The sequence below is a fragment of the Vulpes lagopus genome, chromosome 7 (assembly GCF_018345385.1).
Source record: "Vulpes lagopus strain Blue_001 chromosome 7, ASM1834538v1, whole genome shotgun sequence".
In the NCBI taxonomy this organism is placed as follows: Eukaryota; Metazoa; Chordata; class Mammalia; order Carnivora; family Canidae; genus Vulpes; species Vulpes lagopus.
Window position 1 is genome coordinate 109841257 of NC_054830.1, and position 24152 is coordinate 109865408.

General features: G+C 51.9%; 1 protein-coding gene across 11 annotated transcripts in view; it reads right to left on the reverse strand.

Moving 5' to 3' along the window:
• The window catches only part of JADE2 (jade family PHD finger 2), a 52266-nt gene that overhangs the window by 19916 nt on the left and 8198 nt on the right, over nt 1-24152 (reverse strand). For 10 of the 11 annotated variants that reach the window (XM_041761171.1, XM_041761177.1, XM_041761169.1 and 7 more), the window contains 6 exons: nt 21891-21948; nt 19391-19479; nt 8186-8343; nt 3261-3421; nt 2418-2629; nt 1066-1233 (listed from right to left, as the gene is read on the reverse strand). In XM_041761171.1, the coding sequence (XP_041617105.1) occupies nt 1066-1233; nt 2418-2629; nt 3261-3421; nt 8186-8343; nt 19391-19479; nt 21891-21948 (846 nt within the window). Of the gene's footprint in view, nt 1-1065; nt 1234-2417; nt 2630-3260; nt 3422-8185; nt 8344-19286; nt 19480-21890; nt 21949-24152 lie in introns of those variants that run through there. The other variant, XM_041761178.1, reaches the window with a different exon arrangement.

Consider the following 24152-nt stretch of genomic DNA (forward strand, 5'->3'; position numbering starts at 1 on the left):
GGCCTCCAGGGCTTGCCTGGCCAATGGGGATGCCTTTGTCTGATTCTTCCCATTCCTCCTACAGGGATAAGCCAACAACCATACCTAAGTCTGCTGAGCACAGCCCACCCCTCAGCCCCCGAGGGTACATCTACCTCCCCATTGCTCATGCCTGAAGATGGAAGGAGGGCTCCTTTCCAGGTCCTGAACCAAAGGGCTCCCAGGGGATGGAAGGGTGCTTGCTGGTTCTGTCTCTGCTGTGCCCAGCCCAAGGCACAGCTCAGAGGTAGTCCTTACTTTCAAGATGCTGCTCTGGGAGCATGTTACCGCTGTCAAAACACCCTCTATCACCACAGAAGCCCACAAGGTGGGTCCCTGCAAGAACCTTCAGGCTGGAAGCCCATGAAGGGGAGGGGCACACGCTGACAGGGCCACCTGGCTTACTTGCAGGCACAGGCAGCATGGGGTGGGGCAACACACTCGAGTTGGTACACACAACGGGGCTGTGGCAGAAACTCTGGGGAATGTCACCATTTCGTTTTCAAATAAAACAGGATGACTTTCCAGGAGCCCAGTGCCCCAACTCCCTAACTCACTGTAGGCCTAGCCTGTCACCCATGGTTCCCCCCACCCACCCAGACTCAGACCCTCTATCCCACCCACAGCCATCACAACAGACCCACCATTCGCTTCTCATTAGCTCTCTGCCTGATTTCCTTTTAGGTCAGTAGGCTTATTTTTTTTGAAACAGGGAGCCTTGACCTTGGTTAGAACCACTGCCTGGATTTGGAAGGACCCACAACATGCTTCCCTCTCTACTCTGCTGCCTAACTTCTGCCCAGCTCTCAGACCTACCACCTGGATTCCCCAGTGGCCCATAATCCCATCTACCCATGGAAATACCACCTGAATTCTATCCAAGTCCACCTGTGGCTTGTTGCCTCAGTTCTTCTCAGGTGCCACACACGAGATACCCCTTTTTATGGAGGCCTGTCACCTTCTTTCCCAGTGCTCTTCTGCGGAGTTCTGAGCTCCATGCGGACCCACTTCCCCAGGGCTGCTCCTCCCTGCCCGCCATGTGCCCACCTCGGGAATCCACAGAGCGCAGCTGACGTGCACCCACTTGGTCCCGCTTCTGGTGGGCTTCAAGGCTCCTCCTCGCTTAGGGCAGAGCAGGCACTTTGGCTGGACACCCAGGGCACATGTCCGGCATAGCCAGCTGCCCGTGGGCACCTTGAGGATCCCGTAGCATGCCTAGGGAGAAAGCAGGGTGGTCACCAGTCAGGTGCTTTGGACCATCTACATCTGGTCAGAATTCAGCTGCAAATGGTACCGGTCCTGGCCCGAGCTAGGTGCTCCGGAGCCCTACTGCTAGCAGGCTCTGGCCTCCACAGAGATCTTAAAGCAAAGACTCTGGTTCTCTGAGGAAGGGCTCAGCTCTGCCCTCTGTTGGAGGACAGTCACTTTAGCCAGAGGTTCCTTATTATTCCACCATTTATTAATGTCGGACTTCAGAAGCATCCATGAACTCCTAGAAGCTGGACACAAACTTGGGTCTGTATGCTGTCTGAAGATGAAGCCCTGAGCTTTCTTTCTTTTTTCACAGAGGTGTGAAGGGGTCTCCTGGTCATGCCTAGAGCTACTGGCATAAGGGATATGAATGAATAAAGGGTACACTGCCTACCCACCTGACTGACAGGTGGTGAAGCCCCTCTGGGCTCCCCAGGGGTTATTCCAGCAGCAGAGGCTAAGGAGTTGTTGTATGTGCTCAAAGTCAGGGCCAGAGTGGGTCCACTGGGTTCCAGGCAAGTCTTCTGCAAATAAGGCCCAGGGATGCCCCAAACCTGGGAGTTTTGGGGCCCAAGATCAAGAGGGGAGCATGTTAGGCAACACACCTGGTTGAGAAGATTAGGAGTGGTAAATACTTACAGCCTGTACTATACTCTTCTAAGCAAATAACTCGTAGGAAGTAACTGAATCCTCCCAACAGCTTACTTTTATTTAGAGTTAAGGGAATAGAGGCCCAAGGAGGTTAAGACAAAGTCCCACAGATTGTAAAGGACAGGGCCACAATCTGTAATCAGGCAGCCTGACTCCAGGCTTTGCTCTCCATCGCAGCACTGAGCGGCCTCCAAGTTCAGATGAGAAAGGAGGAGGAGGACAAAGAAGGAAGGATGTTCAGCAGGGAGAGTCTGAGGGAAGCCTACAGGAAAAGGATGGAAAGACTACGCATTGGGCATTTATTCAAGTCTAGGTGACAGGGTTGAGGCATGGGGCACTCTCTCCATTCCCTACCTCCTCCCTTGTCCTTCTTCTCAGGATCCTGTGGCCACAGTGCTACTGCATGCCTATAGCCAGGAGGACCAGCTGCAGGCAGCAGCCTGGCCAGGCAGCAGATAAGGCCAGGGGTGGAGAGTGGTTACTGATGGGCTGCCCACCTGGTGCACGCAGACGTTGCATTTGTCACAGAAGACCATCTCGTTGCCATCTTCGCCCTCAGGAGAGCGGCATACGTCACAGACGACATCCTCATCATACTCAATGCCCAACCCCTCCTGAGTCTCGATGGCCCGCACCATATTCTGGTGGCACAGGGTCTCCAGCTCCTCCAGCACACGCTCTAGCGTCAGCTCATCCAGCTCTGGCCTCTCTGTGAGGACAGCAGGGGGAGGGGGTTAGGAGCCCAGCTTGTCAGGACAGATAGATGGAGGGGTCTCCACTCGTCTGCTATGTGACCTGGGAAAATGCACCCACTGTCAGGGGCCTCAGTTTCATCATCTGGACACAGGATAGGCTGAACCATTCATTCAGTCTCACAGACCCCTGGGGCCGGTCACTGTGCTGTGACTTCAGATGGCTGGCTTGTGACCACTCACACATGTTCATGGAGGTAACAAGGAAATCTCTCTGGGATGAAGCTGTATGCAAGGGCGGACCTTCCTAGGACACGTTGGCAGGCTCTAGCCAGGAGGCCCATACTAACTGACTCCACCCCATTTGTTATCCTAGCTTCACTTCTGCGCTCACTTGCCCTTAGCCTAATAGGCTTACTCCTCAAGAACTCTGCAAATCACATGCTATTATTGCCCTCGGCTGATAGCTGCAGAAAACAAGGCACAGAGACATCAAATAGATTCTCCAATCAGTAACGCAGGAGGGACTTTCTCCCACAGCCATGTGGCACCAGAGCCCCGTCGCGGCCACTGCCCTTCTGATGGTGAGGATGCTGGCATTCAGAAGAAAACTGCCTGATCCCACACTCAGCCTGGGAGGTCACCTACCCATCTCCTTGAGCTCCGAGTTGATGAGTTCCAGCCAGTATGCATCAATCTCGTCCAGGTCATAGCGGCTGCCCCCAGGCCAATCAGGCTGAGAGCCCTCGCCAAGTTCAGAGCTGCTAGGGGATACCTGGGTAGGGGGGCCTTCTAACGGCGGGAGGATCCTAGGAAATCAAGAGAGAGTATCGTAAGGGTAGGGACTCTCAGCCTGCCACCCTCATTGGGTCTGGGCGTCTCCAGTGACATTGACCAGCCCAGCCGAGGAACTGGTGGGCAAGTGAGATGTGAAGCCTGGAGGTTATCTCCTGACACTACCTCCTCCCTTTAAAGGAGGCTGCAGAAACTCAAAGGACTGTGGCTAGGCAGGAAAGGAGAACAAAGGGCAGAGTGTGGGTTGGGTGTGGGTGCTGACCCACTGTCTTAACATCCCATGAACATTCATCCTGCCCAAAGCACACCTCTACTGGTCCTCCCATGAGGGCATCTGGGCTTAGCCTAAGCTCCCTGATGTAGATCGGCCCTGCCTGGGCCTATATAGGAGGCAGTCCACGTGTTCTCCTGGGCAGTGCCCAGGACCAGCCACTCTGGGACAAGTGGGATAGAACCAGTGAGGCTTCAGGTCCTTCATTACATCCCTCAAGGCTAGGAGGTGGCCAGAGATTGTCCCCGTGTCCCGCAGGGAGAAGTAAGGCCAGGCCTCCTTTAGAGTAAGAAGGGGCCTGAGTACAGTGCTGCAGCCCAGGATGGACCTTTCCATGGAAAAGGTCTCCCTCTTCAGAGGACACAGTGTCTCCCAACACACCTGATCATTCCCCAGATACGATATAACCTGAACAGTTTCTCACTGTGGTGACTCCCGCCCCGGATATAAAGATATGCCTACAACAGTGCCAGGATCATACCCCAGGGCAGCCCTCCCTTGTGCCACAGCTCTCCTGAGACAGCTTGGAAGGGTCCTGGCTGCAAAATGTGGACTCAAAGTCCTGATCCACATTTTTTTTTAAAGTAAACTCCATCCCCAACGTGGGGCTCAAACTCCCAACCCCAAGATCTAGAGTGGCACGCTCTTCTGATGGAGCCAGCCCAGTTGCCCATGATCTACCACTCAGTGTGCAATCTGGTTCACTTCTCTGTGCCCCTGACCTTATCCAAAAAAATGAGCTAACAGTAATAATAGTACTTACCTTCTACGGTTGGCGAAGGTTAAATGGATGAATATATTTAAGCCTCTTATAACAGTGCCTGGCACACAGTAAGCACTACAGGTGTGTGAGTGCGTATTTTAAGTCCTCTGGATATCACTTTATTCCTTCTGAAATGGACTAGGAGGGCTTTTTGCCTTGGGAGGGCACAGTTTCCCCTCTTGGCTCAGCTGTGTGCTGCCCGAGTTCCTGATGCCAGTTCAAAATGCCAGCTCTTCCCACCCCCCCCACCGGTTGCCATGGTTATTGCTGCAGAGCCTGGCTTCCATCTGGCCAGCCCTGCCAGGGCTGAGAGGCCCCTCACTTGCCCAAGAGGCCTCCTGGGGTTGAAGGCAGGGCTGCCCGGGGTTGTGGCTCAGCGCAGACTTGGGAGTGGAGGACAGGGTGGCAGTCACATGGTTGAGCTCTTCTGGGGAGGGCTCAGGGGCTCCAGGAGGTGGCCCAGGTGTCACCCACAGGGACAGGAAGGAAGAAGAAGGCAGGGAAGTGGAAATGGCCTCCAGACCAGGAGGGAGGGTCAGAGGAGGTTGAGGGGTGCAAGGAGCAAGGAAAATTGCTCAGTGCCATCCTTTCCCACATGAGAGGCCCAGATTCAGGTACGTCTCAGGTAATGACTAGTGGCAACACTTCCTCCATCCTGTAAAACAGATCATTCCGAATGGATGCAGTACTGATACTCTCAGTCCTACAAAATCTCCTGAGGATCTTATTGGAATTAATACAGTCTTTTAAAAACACAGACTACTTTTGTCTTGATTCTGCTTTGTTTGTGCCTCCAGCATATGCTCAATCAGGTTTTGGATTTAACCTTTGCCCTACCACCTAGGGGCCTAACATCCTACACTTGTGTGCTCTGCTAGCTGCCACCTGGCCAGACCTCTTGGGGCCAAGATCACGTTCCTTTCTTCCTCAGAGAATCTAGGGTCCAGGGGCTCACACAATAAAAGGCATTTCCGGGACGCTTGAGTGGTTCAGTGGTTGAGCATCTGCCTTCAGCTCAGGGCGTGATCCTGGAGTCCCAGGATCGAGTCCCACATCAGGCTCTCTGCATGGAGCCTGCTTCTCCCTCTGCCTGTGTCTCTGCCTCTTTCTCTGTGTGTCTCTCATGAATAAATAAAATCAAAAAAAAAAAAAAAAGAAAAGAAAAGAAAAGAAAAGGCTTTTCCTGTGCTTCCCAGGGCTCTCATCTTCATCTGTTCAGCCTCTTCTGGCTCTGGCAAAAGCTATCCTCCCAGGTGTGGACTGACCTGACCCTAGGCCAAAGACTGAATTTTAACTGTAGGCAGCAGGACAAAGGTCAGCTGGAAGAAGCAGATGGCGGGGCTGGGATGTTGGGGAGCATCTTTACTCCAAAAGATGACACCTACACCAGAGGTTGGTCGTGGCCTGGATTGAGTCTTTTGACCACATTAAGGGAGCAGCATAGGCTATCACTCAATTCGTGATCAGGGGGTAAGACAGGTTCACATTACCCAGATAAATTTCAGACCATGAGGTGCACAGACCTGCCCAAAGGCCAGGGAGGACTGGACACAAAGTGGGAGGCTGAGGGGGCCAGGGTAGCAGCAGGAGGGAGGGCAGTCAGAGCCAGCATGCCAGTGTGATCGGGGCACACGCTGTCTCTGGGCCTCACAGGGGCAACCTGGGGCTGGTTTCCGTGGCTTGTGATTTCCTGGCCCAGCCCCACAGGCCCTGACGATCATGCAGGGAATTCCCCAGAATTTCCCAGCTTCCTCATCTATCAAATTGGGACAGTAAGATGTACTTTTAGGGCAGATGTGATAATTAAATGAGAAGATGAATGTAACAGGCTCAGCCCAGGAAATTCTTAGGAAGAGCTGCTGTAACAATTCTGACCGTGGTGGCTGGGCTGGCTTCCAGAGAAGGGCCTTGCAGTGGGAGGTGCCAAGGAAGATGTAAGGACTGGGTTGGTGGGAGACAGGTGAGACTTCTCCAAGAGAACAGCCCTCCCTGCCTCTAGTTGGTCTTCTCCAAAGAGCATGGACAGGCCAGGAATGTCTGGCTCCTGTCAGCTTAGAGCAGCCGTGCATATGTGGGGAATGCACCTAGTTGAGCCAGAGCTGTCTGAACACGTGCTCTCCTCTTGAGGTCAACAGATAAAGCACTGCACAGGCAGACAGAAGCCACGTTACTGGTGTGGAAGCATCTGTAATTAATTACCGAGGCCACTGGATGTTTCTGGAACCACCTGACACTGACATCAAGGAGGGAGGACAGACAGCTGGGCCAAGCCTAATCAGGACTCACCTCTCTGCTCAGTTGGGTGGCCTGCCCCTCCCCTTCACTGCCCTGGGCCCTTGCCATGTGCATTCTCATTTCATCCCCACCACACCATTAGGCAGCTACTGTTATTAGCCTGATTGTACAGAAGGGAAAACTGGTCCAAATAGGTTAATAATAGTACTTTAGTCTGCAGACATGAAAGTGTGAAACTGGCTAGGGACTTAACCCATGTTTCTGGCCCTGGGTAGGAGATGTAAGTATACATTCCCTGCACAAATCCCAGATATTCTCCTTCCAGAGGATAACAGAGAATGGTACCTAGAATGGTCCAGAGAATGGTACCTAGAAGTACCATGATTCTCAGAGGCCTGACACCAAGTGTTGGCAGGCACTTAGCCCTCAGGAACCACAGGAAGAACCCTGCCCAGCAGCCAATCTTCACAGGAGCACCTAAGCAGGCTTCAGAGTCTGATCTGCCTCTGTAATCCCATGCCCAGCATAGGCCTGGCACCAATTGTGCACTGGGGGTCTGTGGGCCACTCATAGGTGTGGCTGCCAGGATGCGACAGTGCCAATGTCAAGGACGATGAAGACTGCAATCTTTGCCCCCAAGCCTGGTCAAAATGGGCCTAAAAAGAGGCATGGGGCTGCCAAGGCCAAGTAGTGTGGTGGGTAGGCCAGAACATCAGGTTTCTCAACCCAGAGACAAGACTTAGAGGGTTTCTCAAGGTGCAAAAGCCACACTTTGCTGACCTCTGTCACTGGAGGCAGGGGCCACAGCCAAGATGCACCAGTGGTCTTTCCAACCCACAACACCAGAAGGCTACATAGCCTGGAGAAGATGTATCCCTGACAGCCCTGACCCAGCCCCAACCTAGCCCTGGTAGGGAATCCTCCTGAGGATGGTCACAGAAACTACTTCCTGAACATCTGCTGTGTGCCAGCATTCAACTCCTTCCAATTCAAAACTCCTTGAAATTGTTTCAGAAGTCAAGAGCGTGGCTTAGCCCTGTCTTAAAGACTATTTAAAAGCCTGGAGATTTCCCTGGTAAGATCTGCTTATGGGACCCCATTTGGAGTAACATCAGGCTAATCCATGGCCAGTTTCTACTGAGCGTTTGTGTGTGTGTCAGGTCCTGTGTAAAGTGTCTTCCATGCATCATTACCTTACGTCATCTTGACCACTGGATGAAACAGGTGATATTACTACCATTCCCATTTCACAGACAAGGAAATTGAGGCTCAGGAGATAACATTCAAGGTCACACTGAATGTGAGTGGCAATTTGAACCTAAGCCATCTGGCTCTAGAGCTGAGCTCAATCCCGGGCCCTCAGCCTCAAAGATAAACTGCCAGTATTTTTTTAATTCTTCAGTGGTTCATGGGACTAAAGAATCTAAGATGGAATAGAGACAGGCTACAAAGGTCGCTTGCCCCAGCCTCCCCTGCCTAGGGCCCCCGCGCCCGGACTGCCTGGCTTACCTCACCACGGGCTCTGGGATGGCCTCTGCGCCAGCGGGCACCTGCACGCCCTTCTCCCATTCCTGCCGCCACGGGTCCGCCAGAATGTAGTAGTCATCCGGGCTGAGTTGGCAGGAGTCTGGGATCTTCATGGCTGTGATTAGGTCTGTCCGGAAAACCTGTCAGGAGCAGGAGTGGAAAGAGGGCCTCAGAGTGGTCTGCTCCACAGCCAGGGCAGGAAAAGGTAAATGGAATTCAAGCGGGCTTACAAGTAAGAAACCAACTCAAAAGCAACAATTACAATGACCCATCTTCTCTGAACTCAGTACAGGCTCTGCACACAGTAAATGTTCAGTAAATGTGTTGAACTCAATTTACCTGTGTTCTGATCTGTTCAAGGACAGAGTCTGAATGAGAGATGGGAGTGGACCTCAGAGGGAAGGGGAAAAACTTCTTGACTGAAAAATCAGACAGTAGAAAGGCTTTCTGCGAAGGCACTGCTACCATTAAGGGACTGACTGCTTGAGGCATTTCTACAGAAGGTTTAGAATTATGTTTCTACTGCTACCAGAGGTATGAGTGGAGGTGCTAAGGAGTGTAGGGCACCAACTCCAGATGCAGGAAACACCAGGATCTTATATAAACAGCTGAGGGAGAGGCCAGGCCCCGCCACAGCTTACGGAATGGCTTCCTATGGGTCAGGGTCTCCAATGTCCCTCAATAACAAGGACACTCACTGTGTCCCCTGCTCAGCCAGGGCAACATGGAGCCATCCTGTGTATGTGTGACAGAGGAGGACAGGGCTGCTTTCCTTCCCAATCAAGCCCATCCAAATCTCAGAGCCAGGCCATGAATGCCTCCACCTCCATGCTCTGGTTTTCTTCTGGGCAACAACTAATTCAAGGAGAACCCTCTCTTCCCAATGTTCTGTCTGTCACGCCCGCCTTCCCACCCCAGAACAATCTTAAAGGCCATCCCCAGCTGCCACTGGCAATGCCTCTCCCTCCCCGTTGTCTGACCTCACTGTGGCCTCCCACAAAGGGCTGTTCAAGACTTGGTGGCAGCTCTAGATTACTACGTGACTTGCTTAGGCACCAACTTTCCCAGTGATCACCAAATGAAAATCACAAGTTGAGAAACCACTTCTGGAAACACTGTAGGCCTCAGAGCAAACCCTAAATCTACTCTTCCCCAGAAACACCAGTATCAGGCACCTGGGTGACTCAGTGGTTGAGAGTCTGCGTCTGCCTTTGGCTCAGGGCGTGATCCCGGAGTCCTGGGATCGAATTCTGCACTGGGCTCCCCGCAGGGAGCCTGCTTCTCCCTCTGCCTATGTCTCTGCCTCTCTCTGTGTCTCTCATGAATAAATAAAATATTAAAAACAAAAAACAAAAAACACCAGTATCACTGGCCTTCCAGAAGCCCATGACCAACCCATTCAGTGGTAACCTCTGCCTGCCAGGGGCCAATTCACCAGCTGTGTGTGTGTCTCATTTGAATCTGGGGCCACAACAAGGAAACCACTGAAATGGGTACACCAAGGGGACTCAAGGCAGCATCTTGCAGAAATCTAATTAACATTTGCATCTAGCTGGAGAGGGCTCTGGCTTGGAAAAGGTCAAGTTTCCTGAAGACTCTATTTGCCAATATAATTTAATTGTTAAAACTAACACCCTAACATTTAATTAGGGTGCCAGTGTGAAAAAATTAAAATGAAATTACGATTAAATGCTAATTAAGCAGAAGATGAAATGTGGCAAAGATTTCACAGCCCTGATAATTTGCATATCTTATTAGCAAGCAATAAGATGCCTGATACAAGAACACTAACTCAAGTAGTGGGTGCTTCTGTGCTGCCCTTCAGAAGTCCCCCTCTGCTAGCTTGGGCCTTTCCTAGCTGAGGCCTATGCCCAGCCCAGCAGGACTGGGGGCTGGATTTTTTCCTTCCGGGCCCCAGGGCAGGACCTGGTAGGGTGAACTGAACCCACAGTAGATTCATCATGGCCTTCAAGTTCTACTGATCAGGTAAACCAAGTGGTACAGGCCAGAGCCATGTCGCTCTGATGCCATGGGGAATCTTGCATCTGGGCCAGCCCATCATCTTGCCCCAGAAATCAACCCTTCACTACTGTCACCAAGTGCCCCTCCAGAGACACATAGGTATGTCTGAAAGCTTCTGCTATTTCCTCATCCTGGGCTGTCATATAAGTACCATCTCCTTCAGGACTCCTTTCTTGACCGCCCTGACTCAGGGAGCACCAACTATCCGATAGAGCCACTTCCCACTCCCACATCCCTCCTCGCCTCCCACCCAGCACTTACACTCCCAATAACTAACTTGTATACTCTTGTTGCTTGTTTTTTGCCATCCCCCCTGGCCCCCACCGCCATGGCACACCCCCCCCCCCCCCCCGCCCCGCAGTCCCATTGTCTGCTATGTGCTCAGTGCTGGGCCTGACGACTACCACATCGTAGCTGCACAGAAAATAGTGACTCAGTGAATGAACAAATGAATGAATAAATTAATGAATGAAAAGGCCTCTCTGGGAAATTCCCTGATGAGTCTGAGCCCCCAGCTGGCTCCTCAGCAGTGCTTTTTACACACTGGCAAGGTAAGATACCTTGTGTGTCTATGTAGAGCTGAAGTCCTCGAGCACAGGGACTTTAATAAAGCAACACACAGCCTCTGGTCTGCAGGGCTTAAAGCTGGAGCTCGAGAGACCAGAAGGCCAAGCCACACCAGCTGGGGAGAGGGGACCCTGAACTAGGGATAGGCATGGCACTGACAACTCAGCAGGAAGGAAAGGATCCCAGGCTCAACTGAATCAGAGAGATTCAGGAAGGCGGGGGTGGGGGGGGGGAGAGAAAAGGAAAGGGAAGAAAGAGTCTAGCCCCAAGAGAGTTCTATGTTTCATCCTAGGTCACTCAGGGAGCAAGTGGCAGACTGGACACAAGTGGCCCTTTCAGGCAGGGGACTGATGAAAGTGTGGGAAGCACTGTCATAATGGGAGCAGCCAACACTTAAAGAGCACTGTGTACCCAGTACCAGTTTGAGGGATGTTCTTGAATTCATTTAATAGTAGTCCCTACACCAACTCTGTGAGGTAGATGTTCCAATCATCCCTATCCTGGGACTCAGTTGGGTTAAATGACCTATGCAAGGTCCTACGTGTTGGAAGGGGTGAGGGATCCCAGGCCCTGAACTCTGGGGCCAGCCAGCACTCCTGGACAGATTGCCCTGCCCCCTTTGGCCACGTGCTCAATGCCCCCTCTCCAAGCCAAATGAGACAGCTTCCCAAAAGGCTGGAATGTGCAAATCAGATGGTGGCTTTTGCAAATTCCAAGCCATTCAGTGGTTTTGCACAGTCTTCCCTCAGGCTGAGCTGTAGGGCCTACCAGGTCCTGTGGCCACACAGATACACAGCAGTGTGTGGAGTACTTTTTACCCTTGGCACATAGGAGCACCCTACTGGGACACTCTGCCCTCTTGCTAAAGTGGTGCTGGCCGGTTTCATCTTGGAGGGCTCTGTCTGGTCCACATCTGCTCTGGGAAACCTTCCTGATCCCAGACAGAGTTTTGGGCTTCCTCTGAACTCCCACAGCCCCTATACTGGAATCTCCTGGTTTCTTCCTACTAAACCCCCATGAGAAGGTGGTGAGTTCAGTGAGGGCTGGCTGGGCCACAGGCTGAACATGTGAGGTGCTAAACAAAGCTGAATGGCTTGAGACCCTTCACAGTCTGCCACCAGATCTTGGGTTGCTGCCCAAAGCTACATATGGCTGGGCAGAGCTGGGTACTCTGTACCTTCCCAAAGAGCCTCTGGACATTTATATAAAACCTGTCCTTAAATATGGCAACCTAACTGTCACCCAAACATCCTTTTTGCTTTGAACTGCCAGAGGTTAAGCTTGAAAAAGGCTCAATTATTCTCCTAAAACGCCTCTGAAATATTTATGAAAACTAAATAAGAGAACAGAATGGACACCGAAGAACCAGAGACCTTGCCATGGCCAGAAAGTTGGAAGACAAGTAATTTTCTGAGGACGTGAATGTTTACTATTTTTTCTCTCTTATGGCAGAAATTGACAAATTGTCTTTAAAGGTCTGCTGCCTAGCAACCAAGTTCTGCTGAGCTGCTTGGGAGATGTTAATTGTAGCTTCTTCAAACAGTATGAAGAATGTTTAAAGGTCTAAAACTCAAACATTAAAAACCAGTCTAAGTGCCAAGGAGCCATCGTAGCTCCGGAGGGGAGCCGAAGACCATGCTCGGTTCAGATGTAGGGACACTGCACATGCATGGCCTCGAGACTGTCCCGTGAGCAGAGTTCTTGCCTGGGACCATGAGATCCGTGGATGCTGTTGGAACATTTCATTCTGGGACCTTGGTCTCTGCTTCCTTTCCTCAAGAGTGAATTATTGTATCATAGTGTATTTCAGACCAAGAGAGACTGAGAGGAAGTTCAGTTACTTAAGGAAAGGCTCCACCACTTAATATAATTACAAAATAGGATTATTTGTGTCATTATTTGTTTGATGTCCATCTCCTCCAGTAAATTCAGCTGAGAAGAGCAGAGGCTACATGTCTTCTGTCTATCGCCGTAGCTGGCTGTGGCACGGTGTCTGGCACACAGCAAGTGCTCAAGAAATGCTGTGCAGTGAATGAATGAATGAATGAATGAATGAACCCCAGGCTTTGAAGCAGGACTAAACTCTAAAATTTCCTGTTCCTCCTAGTAGGGAGAGTGGAGGCAGGGGGACTGACCCCAAAGAGTCTTCCAGGTGCTCTTCAGAAACTGGTCTTCACCCATTCTCCCTGCCTTTGCTTAGGTCCCAAAGTCAATGAAAACAGTTTTGGCTAAGATTGGCCTTTGCTTGACCTCTGTCCACACTTGGAGCCCCAACGTAAAGCTAGGAGTGGCACCCTCCTCCAAATCCCCCAAAGGATATTTGGAGTAGTCTATCCTGAAAGAGCCAAGTGAAATGAGACTGCATAACTCATTTTAAATCACAACTGCTTTCCCTGAACACTTCATCTCATTAGAAACTACAGTTGATTTTAAAAATTGTTGGGACACCTGGGTGGCTCAGCACTTGAGCGTCTGCCTTTGGCCCAGGAAGTGATCCTAGAGTCCCAGGATCGAGTCCCACATCGGGCTCCCTACATGGAGCCTGCTACTCCCTCTGCCTGTGTCTCTGCCTCTCTCTATGTGAGTATATGAATAATATACTCATGAATAAATAAATAAAATCTCAAAAAAAAAGTACTTGTCCTATTAAATCAGGCCCTATGCTACAAGCTTTGTATATATACATATAACCCCACCTAATCCCTATTATCCCCATTTTACAGATAGTGAAACTGCGACTCAAAGAAGCAAACCACTTAGTTGAGATCTGCGCTATATTTTAACCCCTGCAGTCTTGCCTGGGAACCAGCCAGGTATTGCTTTTTTAAAGAAATCTCTCCTGGGCTAGAAGCTGATAAAGAGTATCTCAGCCAGGGGCGCCTGGGTGGTGGAGTCCGTTGCAGCTGGTTAAGCGATAGACTCTTGATTTCACCTCAGGTCATGTTCTCAGGATCCTTAGGTCGAGGCCCTTGTCAGGCTCTGCTCAGTGTGGAGTCTGCATGGGATTCTCTCTCCCTCTCCCCCTTGCTAATAATAAATCTTAAAAAAAAAAAAAAAAGAGTATCTCAGCCAAGAGCAAACTTACTTAAATTAGTCATAAAACACCAGAGAAGGGGTGTCATAGCCACCCTCTGCCCAGTCCCATTCAAGCTACCGCGGGGCTAATTTGGTCAGACCTCTCTCTCTCTGTGTCTCTCTCTCTCTCTCTCTCAAACACACACCCTTTCTCTTTCACAAGGATAACAGCACTTCCTGCTCTTTAAAAGAATATATTACACACACTTCTTTTGCAAGACAAGCCCCAGAGGCCAGGAGGATTTTCCAGCTGGCGGGAGCAGCAACGTTTCTAACTACTAGAAGTGGATTCGGCCCCCACCCCAGAGGAAGGCAGCAGGAATCTAAGAAAGCAGGCACTGGGCCCAGTGGAAGGGCTCCCCCTCACTGCCTGCCTTCCTGCCCCACAGGGCGATGGGGGAACTGCTGGCTGCAAACACGGCTTGAAACCACAGGACGAGCATGAAATCTTTTTGGATTTCTGTTTTATCTCTCAAGCTTGTCGGCATTTTGCCTTTTACTACAACATATGCTATCACTGTTTTAATATAAAATACATTATTTTAAACATCTGGATGGCACCTGTGCTCCTCGAGGAAGACATCAAATTTATCCTGTGGCTTTGCACCGTAACACATTCTGGCCACCCATGCCTTCACCCAGGGTAGAAGGCCCCCACTCTTAAAAACAATGGGTCAAGCCAATAAGCTGCATCCTCACTCTTCACTAGCTGCCTTTTCAGGGTGGGGGACTTCTATAGGAACTTTCATGGACCGTGGGTCTGGGGGACACCCTGGTGTTGACAGAGACTATTCATGCGCAAGGATCACCTTTCTCTCTCAGGTCCTGTTCCCAAGGGGAAGAAGCTGAGACTTGGTAAAGGGCCCTGTGGAAACTGCAGAGAGGCCCTCTTCTCTCGTCTAGGAATATACTTATTTGTCACCAGGGCCTACAAAGGAAACTTGCGGTTGGATCCCAACTCCTACCCACCATCAAGGCGTCCTTCCATCCCTAGGAGGCCAGCTTTACCTACACTCACTTCCTCCACCTTCAAGCTCCCCAGGCCTCAGGAAAGATAGTGACTCGCACCAAACAGAAAGTCCATGGCAGGGGACAGGGCAGGGCTCTACAGATGATGACCTGGAGGCTCAGGGAGAAAGTCACAGAGCTCCTCCGTGGCAGAGCTGGCTGCACCGCTCATAACAGACACTTTCCTGTGTAGCACCTGCATCCTGCTACCAGTCAAAGGACCAGCTCCCCACGGACAGGGCCTGCCTTTTCTGCCCTCTTCCCTTGCACCCAGCTGGGCCTGTTGGGTGTTCTCAAGTGCTTGCTGAGTTTAATCACTGTCAGTAGCTCTCGGGTCCTTGAGACCCAGGGCTCTGCCCACTGGCTGATTTCCAGGGACTCTCAGACTTCCTGAAAACCCTGCCCAGGAGACAGGCCCTGCTCGGCCTGCTCTTCAGTCTGCCTCTGTCCCAGCCCTGAGGAAGACACGGCCTCAAATGGCAGCCTCCAACCCACAGGGCTGGCCTCCAGTCTCCTCCTGAACTGTCCTTCGTACCCCGGCTAGGCTGACAGCTTGGTAGAAACATTCAGTCCTCGGCTACCGGGGGCAGAGAGGGATCAGCTGGAAGACTGCCCTCACCCACACTCCCTGCCTTTGCTTAGGTCATTGAACCAGACTGGAAATCCTCCCCTTCCTCCCTGACCTCAGGGCCCCCCTTCCAGGAAAGACCAAACTAGGACCTCCTGTCTTAGCAAACTAAGGAGAAAGGACTGTAGCAGTAGTTCTTAAACCTGGCTTCCAACAAAAGGGCTTTAAATAAAGTAGAGGTACCTGAGGCCCCACTTCAGCCCATTTAAGTCAGAATTTCTGGGGGGGAGGTGGGACGGGGGCTTGGTATTAGTATTTAAAGAATAACTTTCAGAGCACCTGAGTAGCTCAGTAGTTGAACGTCTGCCTTTGTCTCAGAACATGATCCTGGGGTCCTGGGATTGAGTCCTGCATCAGGCTCCCTATAGAAAACCTGGTTCTCCTTCTGCCTGTGTCTCTGCCTCTCTCTCTCTCTCACGAATAAATACACAAAATCTTCAAAAAAAAAAAAAAAAAAAAAAAGAATAACCTTCATGATTCCATCATATTCTCAGAGATAGGACTCACAGTAAGCACCGAGGATGGTTATGCTGTCTGGTCAGACAAGCCAGGCCAGAAACCCATGGCCTCGGCATGCTTTATATCCCAGCATCGCCTTCCCAGGGCAGGCTGATGCCTTCCTTTCCTTAGGGATTGGCCTGCTGGTTTAAGCCTTAAGGAACAGACCTCGGCTTTGTTGGGATCCCACAGGCAGGCAGAGCAGAAGGGAGCAGTCCGTGTCCTTGGGGTCAACTCTACCTTTTTCCTCTACTGCCAAAAGGATGCTACTGACCTCAGACTTGGTGCACTTTCACCAGAAACCCAGCCTCCCAGGAACCCTGGGCCTGTCCCTTCAGCTGTGATACAGAGCCTGTATTCCCCCCACCCCCACTTTCACTCTGGCGGAGGGAGGCCACCCACTGGTTAGGGGCCAGAAGTGAAGCTGGGCCTCAAGGCGTCAGCCCTGTCCAGGGTCCTGACTCCTGGTCAGAGCACTTTTTTTTTCCTGCCCCACAGCACCTCACTCCCATGTGGAGGGAGCCCCTAGACTCATTGAGAAGGGCATCTCCTGGCAGGTCATCACAGGGGCAGCTGCCCAGTTTGGCATAAACCCAAGCCCAGTCCTTACTGTGGCTTTTGGCTGAACTACACACTGGTGTTGCTGCTATGCTAAGTACTCCTGGCCATCAAATCCCGCCATCACTGTCCACATGGAGAAATGAAGAGACTAAGGGAACCAGGGGCTCTCCACCAGGGAGGGGACTGCACCATGCACATCAATTTACAAGTACTCTGGCTGGGACCCTGGGTCAGACTGGGAGCACGCTGTGACCGGCCTGGCAACCACCCCACAGATGTCTTACTTCCTGGGGACTGGATAGGTGGGGTTCCCAGATCCCCTTTCACCAGGGTGACCAAAGCCCTCTGCCCTCAGGCCCAGCAGACTATAAAGGCCCTCCTCACCAACCCCTTCACAGAAAGAGAGGGGAACAGCCCAGTGAGGAGATTTAGTGCAAACATTATCTGCAGCCAAATCCTTGCTTTTCATCTCTGCCTTCTCATGAGCCAAATAATTTGGAAGCTTTCATTGATGGTTTCCTCTCGGCCCCACGATCACTTGGAATTTACGCTGGCTATGGCTCAGCCTCCTCACTTAGGGGACGAGGGAAACCTCACAGGCTGCATTCCAGCCTGCTGTGGAAGGAAAAGCTTGTCCTTGGCGACTGTTCAAGGCAGGGAGGGCTTCTTCAGCCCTCCTGGAGCCCAGGACTTGAGGGATGGTGTCTTCTGTTAGGCCTCAGGGCTGCCTGCAGAGGGCTCTGGGCTCGAACCCGGGGCCATGCACAACCAGTCCCCAACAGGGCTTGGCATCAGCACCCCTACAATGATGTGACTCTATTTTTAGGTGAAGAAAGGTTCAAAGGCTCTGTGCTGGAAAACCCAAGAGGGAGTGGAGCTTTCAGCCCCATGCAAATCATTATTTCCTCTTGGCCTTCACCAACACCTGTTTCCTCCCAGCCCCTGGCCTATCCAGAGTACAGATGGCAATCCTGCCCCTGGGATCTCTACCTTGAGAAACGGCTCCACCTTCTCCTGGTGCTTGGAAAAAGCAGGGCAGGCAGAGTGGGGGGAACCAGCCAGCCCCAGGAGCTCCCCCAGAATGGCCCCACTCTTCTCCAACCTGAGCAGCCACTGAAAGAAGGGGCAGGCAGGATTCTGAGACAGGTTTCTCATCTCCAAAATGGGCAGAGAATTCCTGTCTCCTGGGTACGGGGCAGGCACATAAAGGTGGCTATTGTTTTACTAATGCAACCATAGCAACTGGAGAGCCCCAGTGGCTCTCAAGAAGGGGGTAGGAAGGCAAGAGGGGAGTGAGGGTGGAGGAGCAGAGAGGAGTCCCAGAGGCGCCCAGAGCTCTACAGCACACTAGGCCTCCCGCATCCCAGCGCTCTTGAGCACATCCATCTTCCCACTGAGCAGGGTTAGTCCAAGAGGGTGGTGCCAGGAACCTCAAAACAGCATCCCGTGTCCACCTAATACCCAACTTTTATTCCAGTCCTTACTGCATTTCCAGAGGTATCTCCTTCTATCTCTACCCTTCCCCCATGGGGCCAAAGGAGGACACTAGGTTGGGGGATGGGGATACGAGGCATCAGGTCTCAACCCTCACCACACACACCCACACACAAAAGGAGAGTCCTAGGGTAGGCCAGCTCAAGGAAGGAGGATGTGGGGATTTTTTTTTCAAATGCAAGATTCTGCAAAAGATGCCCCCACTGTCCCCAAGGGGCTGGCTAACTACTGCTGCTCAGGATTGCCCCCACAGCCATGGCTGCCCCTGTGGTTAGCAGGGAGGGCTCCAGGCTCAGAACAAAGGTACCCTCCCCCATCCCATGTCAAGGACTCTGCCTCAAGATTCTGGGCCTTCCCACCCTTGGCAATGTTGGTTTCAAGAGCCTCTTGTGTTGGCTATATTACCCCGGGATCCTTAATTTCCATTGTAACAAGGATTGAGAAGGATTTAAAAAAGTGAAGCGCCCAGCCCAGCTACTGGCTCCTCTGTAGGCTGAACCTTGTTCAGGGCCAGATTCAAACCCCCTGAGCTTCTTGGGTGCTCTTGCAGCTTCTGTGCAAAGGGCCTCTTCTGTGCTCGGTGCAATGCTTTGAGGACCTAAGAAGGAGTGATATGGCCCCTAGAGGTGATTTTTCAGGGGCCACAAAAAAGCAGGATCATGATGTCCATTTGTGCTCAACACTACCCACTCCTGGCACTCTTCTCTACGGCTCGAGAAGTCACAAACACCTCAACCTGCCACAAGAAACATCCCAGGTCTAAGTAAGGAAGATTTAGAATGTGGATGCTTGTGACACGGGCATAAGGAGCGGATAACTTAACTGGATGATCCTGAGAGCCCCAGCCATCGCCCGTGTATCAACATATCCCAGTGCCCTTGGCTTAGCCTCCCCCAAATCTGACTGCTTCTTCCTCCACTGCCACTACTCGGCATTCAGCCACCACTGCTTCTCCCCTGGACAACCGCAGGAGTCCTCCCTGCTCCCGCCCTTGCCAGCATGGTCCCTTCTCCTCAAGGCGGCCAGGGCCACTTCTTTAAATCCTCCTTTTATTAAAACGTCAGGCTCTGTTATTACCCCGCTTACAATCCTTGAAAGGCTGCTCCTCTCGTGTAGCCCAACTGGAACATCTTTACTACAACCTACACGGCTGGGGGAACTGGCATCCACACCCCCTCCTCCCATTCGTCTCACTTAGCCACACCTGCGCCCTCTGCCAGGAATGCTCACCCCCAGACACCTGCAGGGCGCACTCCCTTGGTCTCCACAGGGCTCCACTCCTGTGGCTTCCCCACCACGGCTTCAGCTTTTCCCAGACACTTGTCACTACCCACCTCTGAGGGCTTTTTTTCGTTCTGCCGGGGCCAGCCCGACTTGGTGCTGCTGGGCAGTTTGGAGCATCTTGATGCAGATGTAGCGTGACCTGCAGAGAGAACACAGCCCATGAGGGGCCCCTGGAAGGCCAGGAACACCACCCACCCACCGATCCATCTCCAAGGACAGGAAACCTGTAAGGCAGGCTCTGGTTCGAATGTTTAGAAGGTGGAAACCTCTGCGAGCGCCTGTCCCTGCTCTGGACCTCTCCAGGGATCAGTGCGGACAGGAGTACCTTCCTCCACTCACCAAGCATAGGGGCTTAGAAGATAAAACGGCAGTAACCAGGACTCAGGATCCACTTACTATGTGACCTTCGACAAGTCCCTTGCCCTCTCTGGTCCTCTGCTTTTTCCTTGGTGAAGAAGGCCTTCTGTGGCCACGCTTATTCCTGCCCCAAGTGGAGATACTCCGGGACGATGCCCAGTGAATATACAGAGGCACAAAAGGCCAGTGGCAAGAATGCTGCTCTAAAATAAACCCATTTGGGCAGCCCGGATGGCTCAGCAGTTTAGCACCACCTTCAGCCCAGAGTGTGATCCTGGAGACCTGGGATGAAGTCCAACGTGGAGCCTGCTTCTCCCTCTGCCTGTGTCTCTGCCTCTCCCTCTCTCTGTGTCTCTCATAAATAAATAAATAAATAAATAAATAAATAAATAAAATCTAAAAAAAATAAAGAAAGATTTTAAAAGTAAAATAAGGGGATCCCTGGGTGGCGCAGCGGTTTGGCGCCTGCCTTTGGCCCAGGGCGCGATCCTGGAGACCCAGGATCGAATCCCGCATCGGGCTCCCGGTGCATGGAGCCTGCTTCTCCCTCTGCCTGTGTCTCTGCCTCTCTCTCTCTCTCTGTGACTATCATAAATAAATAATAATAATAATAAAATAAATTAAAAAAAATAAAAGTAAAATAAGATAAACCCATTTACTAGCTTGTCTCCCCAGGCAAATGACTTAACCCCTCTGGGGGCAAAAAGTTGTGAGAATTAAGTGATGCCATGCCTGTAAAGGCTTAGCGGAGTCCCCAGCACCGAGTGCAGCCTCAAGGAACATTAGCTAGTATTGCTGGACTCTGAGGCCCTTGCTGGACTATAGGACTGCAGCCTCTACCTGTGGATCCAAGGAGCAGCAGCCCCGGGTAGGTATGCTGGTGGGGGGTTGGCAGTGGCTGGAGGGAAGGGAGAATGCTGCAGCCTGGCGCAGCTCTGCTGCAGCTGCCCAGACACCTGCTCTTGTGGGTGCCTGACCCTCAGGGGTTCCTCTGCCTGCAGCGAAGTTAGTAGCAGAGGATGCAGTTCCTCTTGGCTCTACCGAGACAAGCCACAGCCAGTGTGGTTGCGGCCACAGAGGGCCGGGCCGGATGCTGTGATCTCCTGCCACAGGGAGGAAGGGATGGCCAGGTTAGACACCAGAGCCAAGCTGAGCACACAGACCCCAAAGGACAGTGAAATGAGACCCGGAGGTAGGGAAGGGGCTGGGAATGGCAGGCCATCCTTGGTACATCTGTCCTCAGACTCTTGGGGGCTGAGGGAGCAGCTATGGGACTCTAAGAGCTCTAAGCAGCCTTGGAGATTTCCCAGATCCCAGCTGCTCACCACCTGTGTGAACAAACTGAGGTGCAGAGCTGCAGGGCTCCAGGCCCAGCCTCCCTGGCAGTGTGGGCTCCCCACAGGGTGCAGTGCTAGGTGGGATCCTCTTGGCAGTGTACCTCGCCTCCACAGGTAGGGCAGAATGGAATTCCTTACTCAACCAGCTCACACAGGCCCAGGTTCCTGGGGCATCTGGGAAGAGCTGTATGAGAAAAGCTCTCACCTTATCTCCTTATCACCTCCCTTATCTCCCCCCAAATTTGAGAAGAGGCTCTTTAAACCCTTTTTTCTCCTCCACAATCCCTGCGACCCTCAGAAGATGTCCGGCTTCCTCACCTGGCCCACTTACAAGTCTACCTCTAAGATTCTATTGCCTCTGACAAACATTTACTGAACATCTATTATATACCTGATTTAGTTGGGGACACAGCAATGAGTTAGACATAACCCCTCTTATCAAGGAGCTTTCTGCTAATTAGGAAATGATATTTCTATTAGGTAATTATAAAAAAAACTTAATAGTTTTTCTGTCTCTTGTGTAGAGAATTTCTATAGGATCCTGATTTAAAATAAGGGCCAGAGAGAGAGGGATGTGTTTCTTGCAGCCTGGAGCAGCAAATGCAAAGACCCAAAGGGGATATGATCTTTTCCAACCAGAACAAAACACATGGGATTGAGACCTAGGGGGTAAAGAACACAGCAAGGCTCTGGAGACCACGGAAGTGTGGGGACCATCTTAGGAGCATAATGGCCTGGCCTGATTTATGCTTTCATCAACATTGAGACCATGGGTCAGCCTCCCCCCATCCGGGCCTGTGGGCCTGAGAATTATTCAAATGCTTTCCCTGTAGGAACCCCAAATGGAAGGCCTTACTGTCAGTGGTGTCAGAGTTGTCGCTGCTGATGGAGTATTTTCGCCTCTTCTCTTCCATCTGCAACAAAAGGCAGGCCCCATTATACTTCTGGGAGGCTTGGGAAATCCTGAGTCTCTCAGAAAAAATTGCCCAATAACCTACCTCCCCATACTCACCCTGGTGCAATGGAAGAATGAGAACAAGGCATTGCCCTAACCTTCTCCCCAGCCAGCCTCACACTCTCTCTCTACCCACCCACGGGAGCCCTGGGAGTGGGCCAGAAAGGGGAAGCAAGATTGATTCTTCCAGAGGGACTGTGCCATCTGAGTTTAGAGACCAGCCAGCTCAGACAGCACTGAGGGCACATCCTGAGGGTGGTGGGCAGAGGAGTGTGGAAAACGAGTAAGGACAGGGAGGCTCTAAGCTGGATCCCTGAGACGCACCAGGCCCAGGGTGACTGGCCCTAGGCTGGGCTGTCCTCCCTCCTGTAATGTCCTTCTCCTAATACGACTACAAACCAACTTTATCTTAACTATAGTATTTTATAGTATTTCAAGGTAAGAAAGGCAGCTCTCCACACTGAGCTCCTTCTGCTGCCAACACTGGCTCAGCTCATGTTCCTAACAACCTTGGAAGTTGTGAGCTATTGGCTTCCCTTACTAGCGACGTGCAAGACTTTGTCCGGCTAGTCACTGTCTGAACTGAGCTTTGAATCCACATGGTCTTATCCCTGAGCCCACGCTGAGCTGCCTTTGTGTCCTGTGAGCTCTTGCCTGTGGGGAGGGCTCTCTCACCCAGTATTTCCTCGGATCCTACAGAGTCTGGGGTGGCAGCGCCTGCTTCGGTCTCCTCTTGGAGGGGAAGCATACTCCAAGTGGCTTGTTCAGCTGCCTGGGCTCTCACAGTGGCAGAGTCCCAGTGTGAGAACAGATCTGGGATTCGGGACCTGAAGCATTTTCTACCTCGTCCCTGTTAGTCTGGAACCTGGGCTGCCTCACTGCCCGTGACAAAGGGCAAAGAGCCAGTGTCAGCAAAGAGAAAGTCCCACTGCCCAGCCCAGCTACAGGCCAACCAGGTTCCCCATCTCTGCTTGGGCTCACACGGGCCGCCTGCCACTGCCACCCACTCCAAGCCTATTGGTGCCAAGCCCTGGGTTTCCCTTTATCTTCCTGTGGCCCTGCAGAGACAAGAGAACATTAGCTCTCTAAGGTGGGGCGTGACTATCCTGACCTCTGAACAAACCAGGACCCTCCTGCCTCACTCAGACCTGACTTCAGCCAAGAGCTCCTCCCCACTCCGGGGTCCCCTAACAGCAGGATCAGGATGGCAGAAAGAGTCACCAGGGCTGCTCGCAGCCAGCTCCAAAGGGGCAGGTGGAACCCTGAGGACACCAGTTGCACGGGTGCCAGGAAGTTCAATTGCTAAACACTCATTGTGGCAGAAGCAGGATGCCCTAGTACACAGGGATCTCAGGGAGCCCCCAGAACAGCCCTTCTTTGCCAGTGGGCATGATGGCTGCTTCCCTTTTGCAGACGAGGAAAAGGAAATACAGAAGTTAAGTGACTTGCCTGAGATCACAGGGCTTGTAAGAAGTGTATCTGGCTCAGGAACATATGCCCTTGACCTTTAGACTACTCTGGCTCTGTGCAGCAGAGTACGAGCAGCCCTGTGGCCCAGGTCATGGACGGAATGGGGCAATAGCGCTCTGGCACCCACAGCTGGCATCCTTGCTTTCCCCAGGGTCTGAGTGTGACAAAGAGGACTATGATAGGGCCCTGACGCTGGCCTGCATCTTACCAGCCCAGCACTCTCACAGGTGGCAGACAGAGGAGGAGGAAGACAAGTGCTATAAACACAGCCACTTGTTTTTTCCTGCAATCCTGCCCATGGATCCCACGTGTCTCCAATTCCAACAAAGAGGGTACCTCCAAGCCAGCATCTCCCAAAGGAGAAAAGCAGGAGCTCTGGATTCAGGGGTGTTGAGTTCAAATCCTAGCTCTACCTCGCAAAAGACCAGGGACCTTGGAAAAGACATACCTCCACAGGACAAGAATTTGTTCTGGATTTTTACAGAAGTCTCCTGAACTTCCAATGTTGGCAACTGACTCAGAATTTTTAAAACACTTTGAGAGGGCCAACTAAACACATCAGCTGGTGAGAATAAACGCAAGCAGCATAAAGCCCTATGCACAGTGGCTGGCTCTCCTTACGGGTGCTAGTTATACCATGATAATCTTGGGCGAGGTGAGGAGACCTCCCACCAGCACCTACAAGGGGCTCCT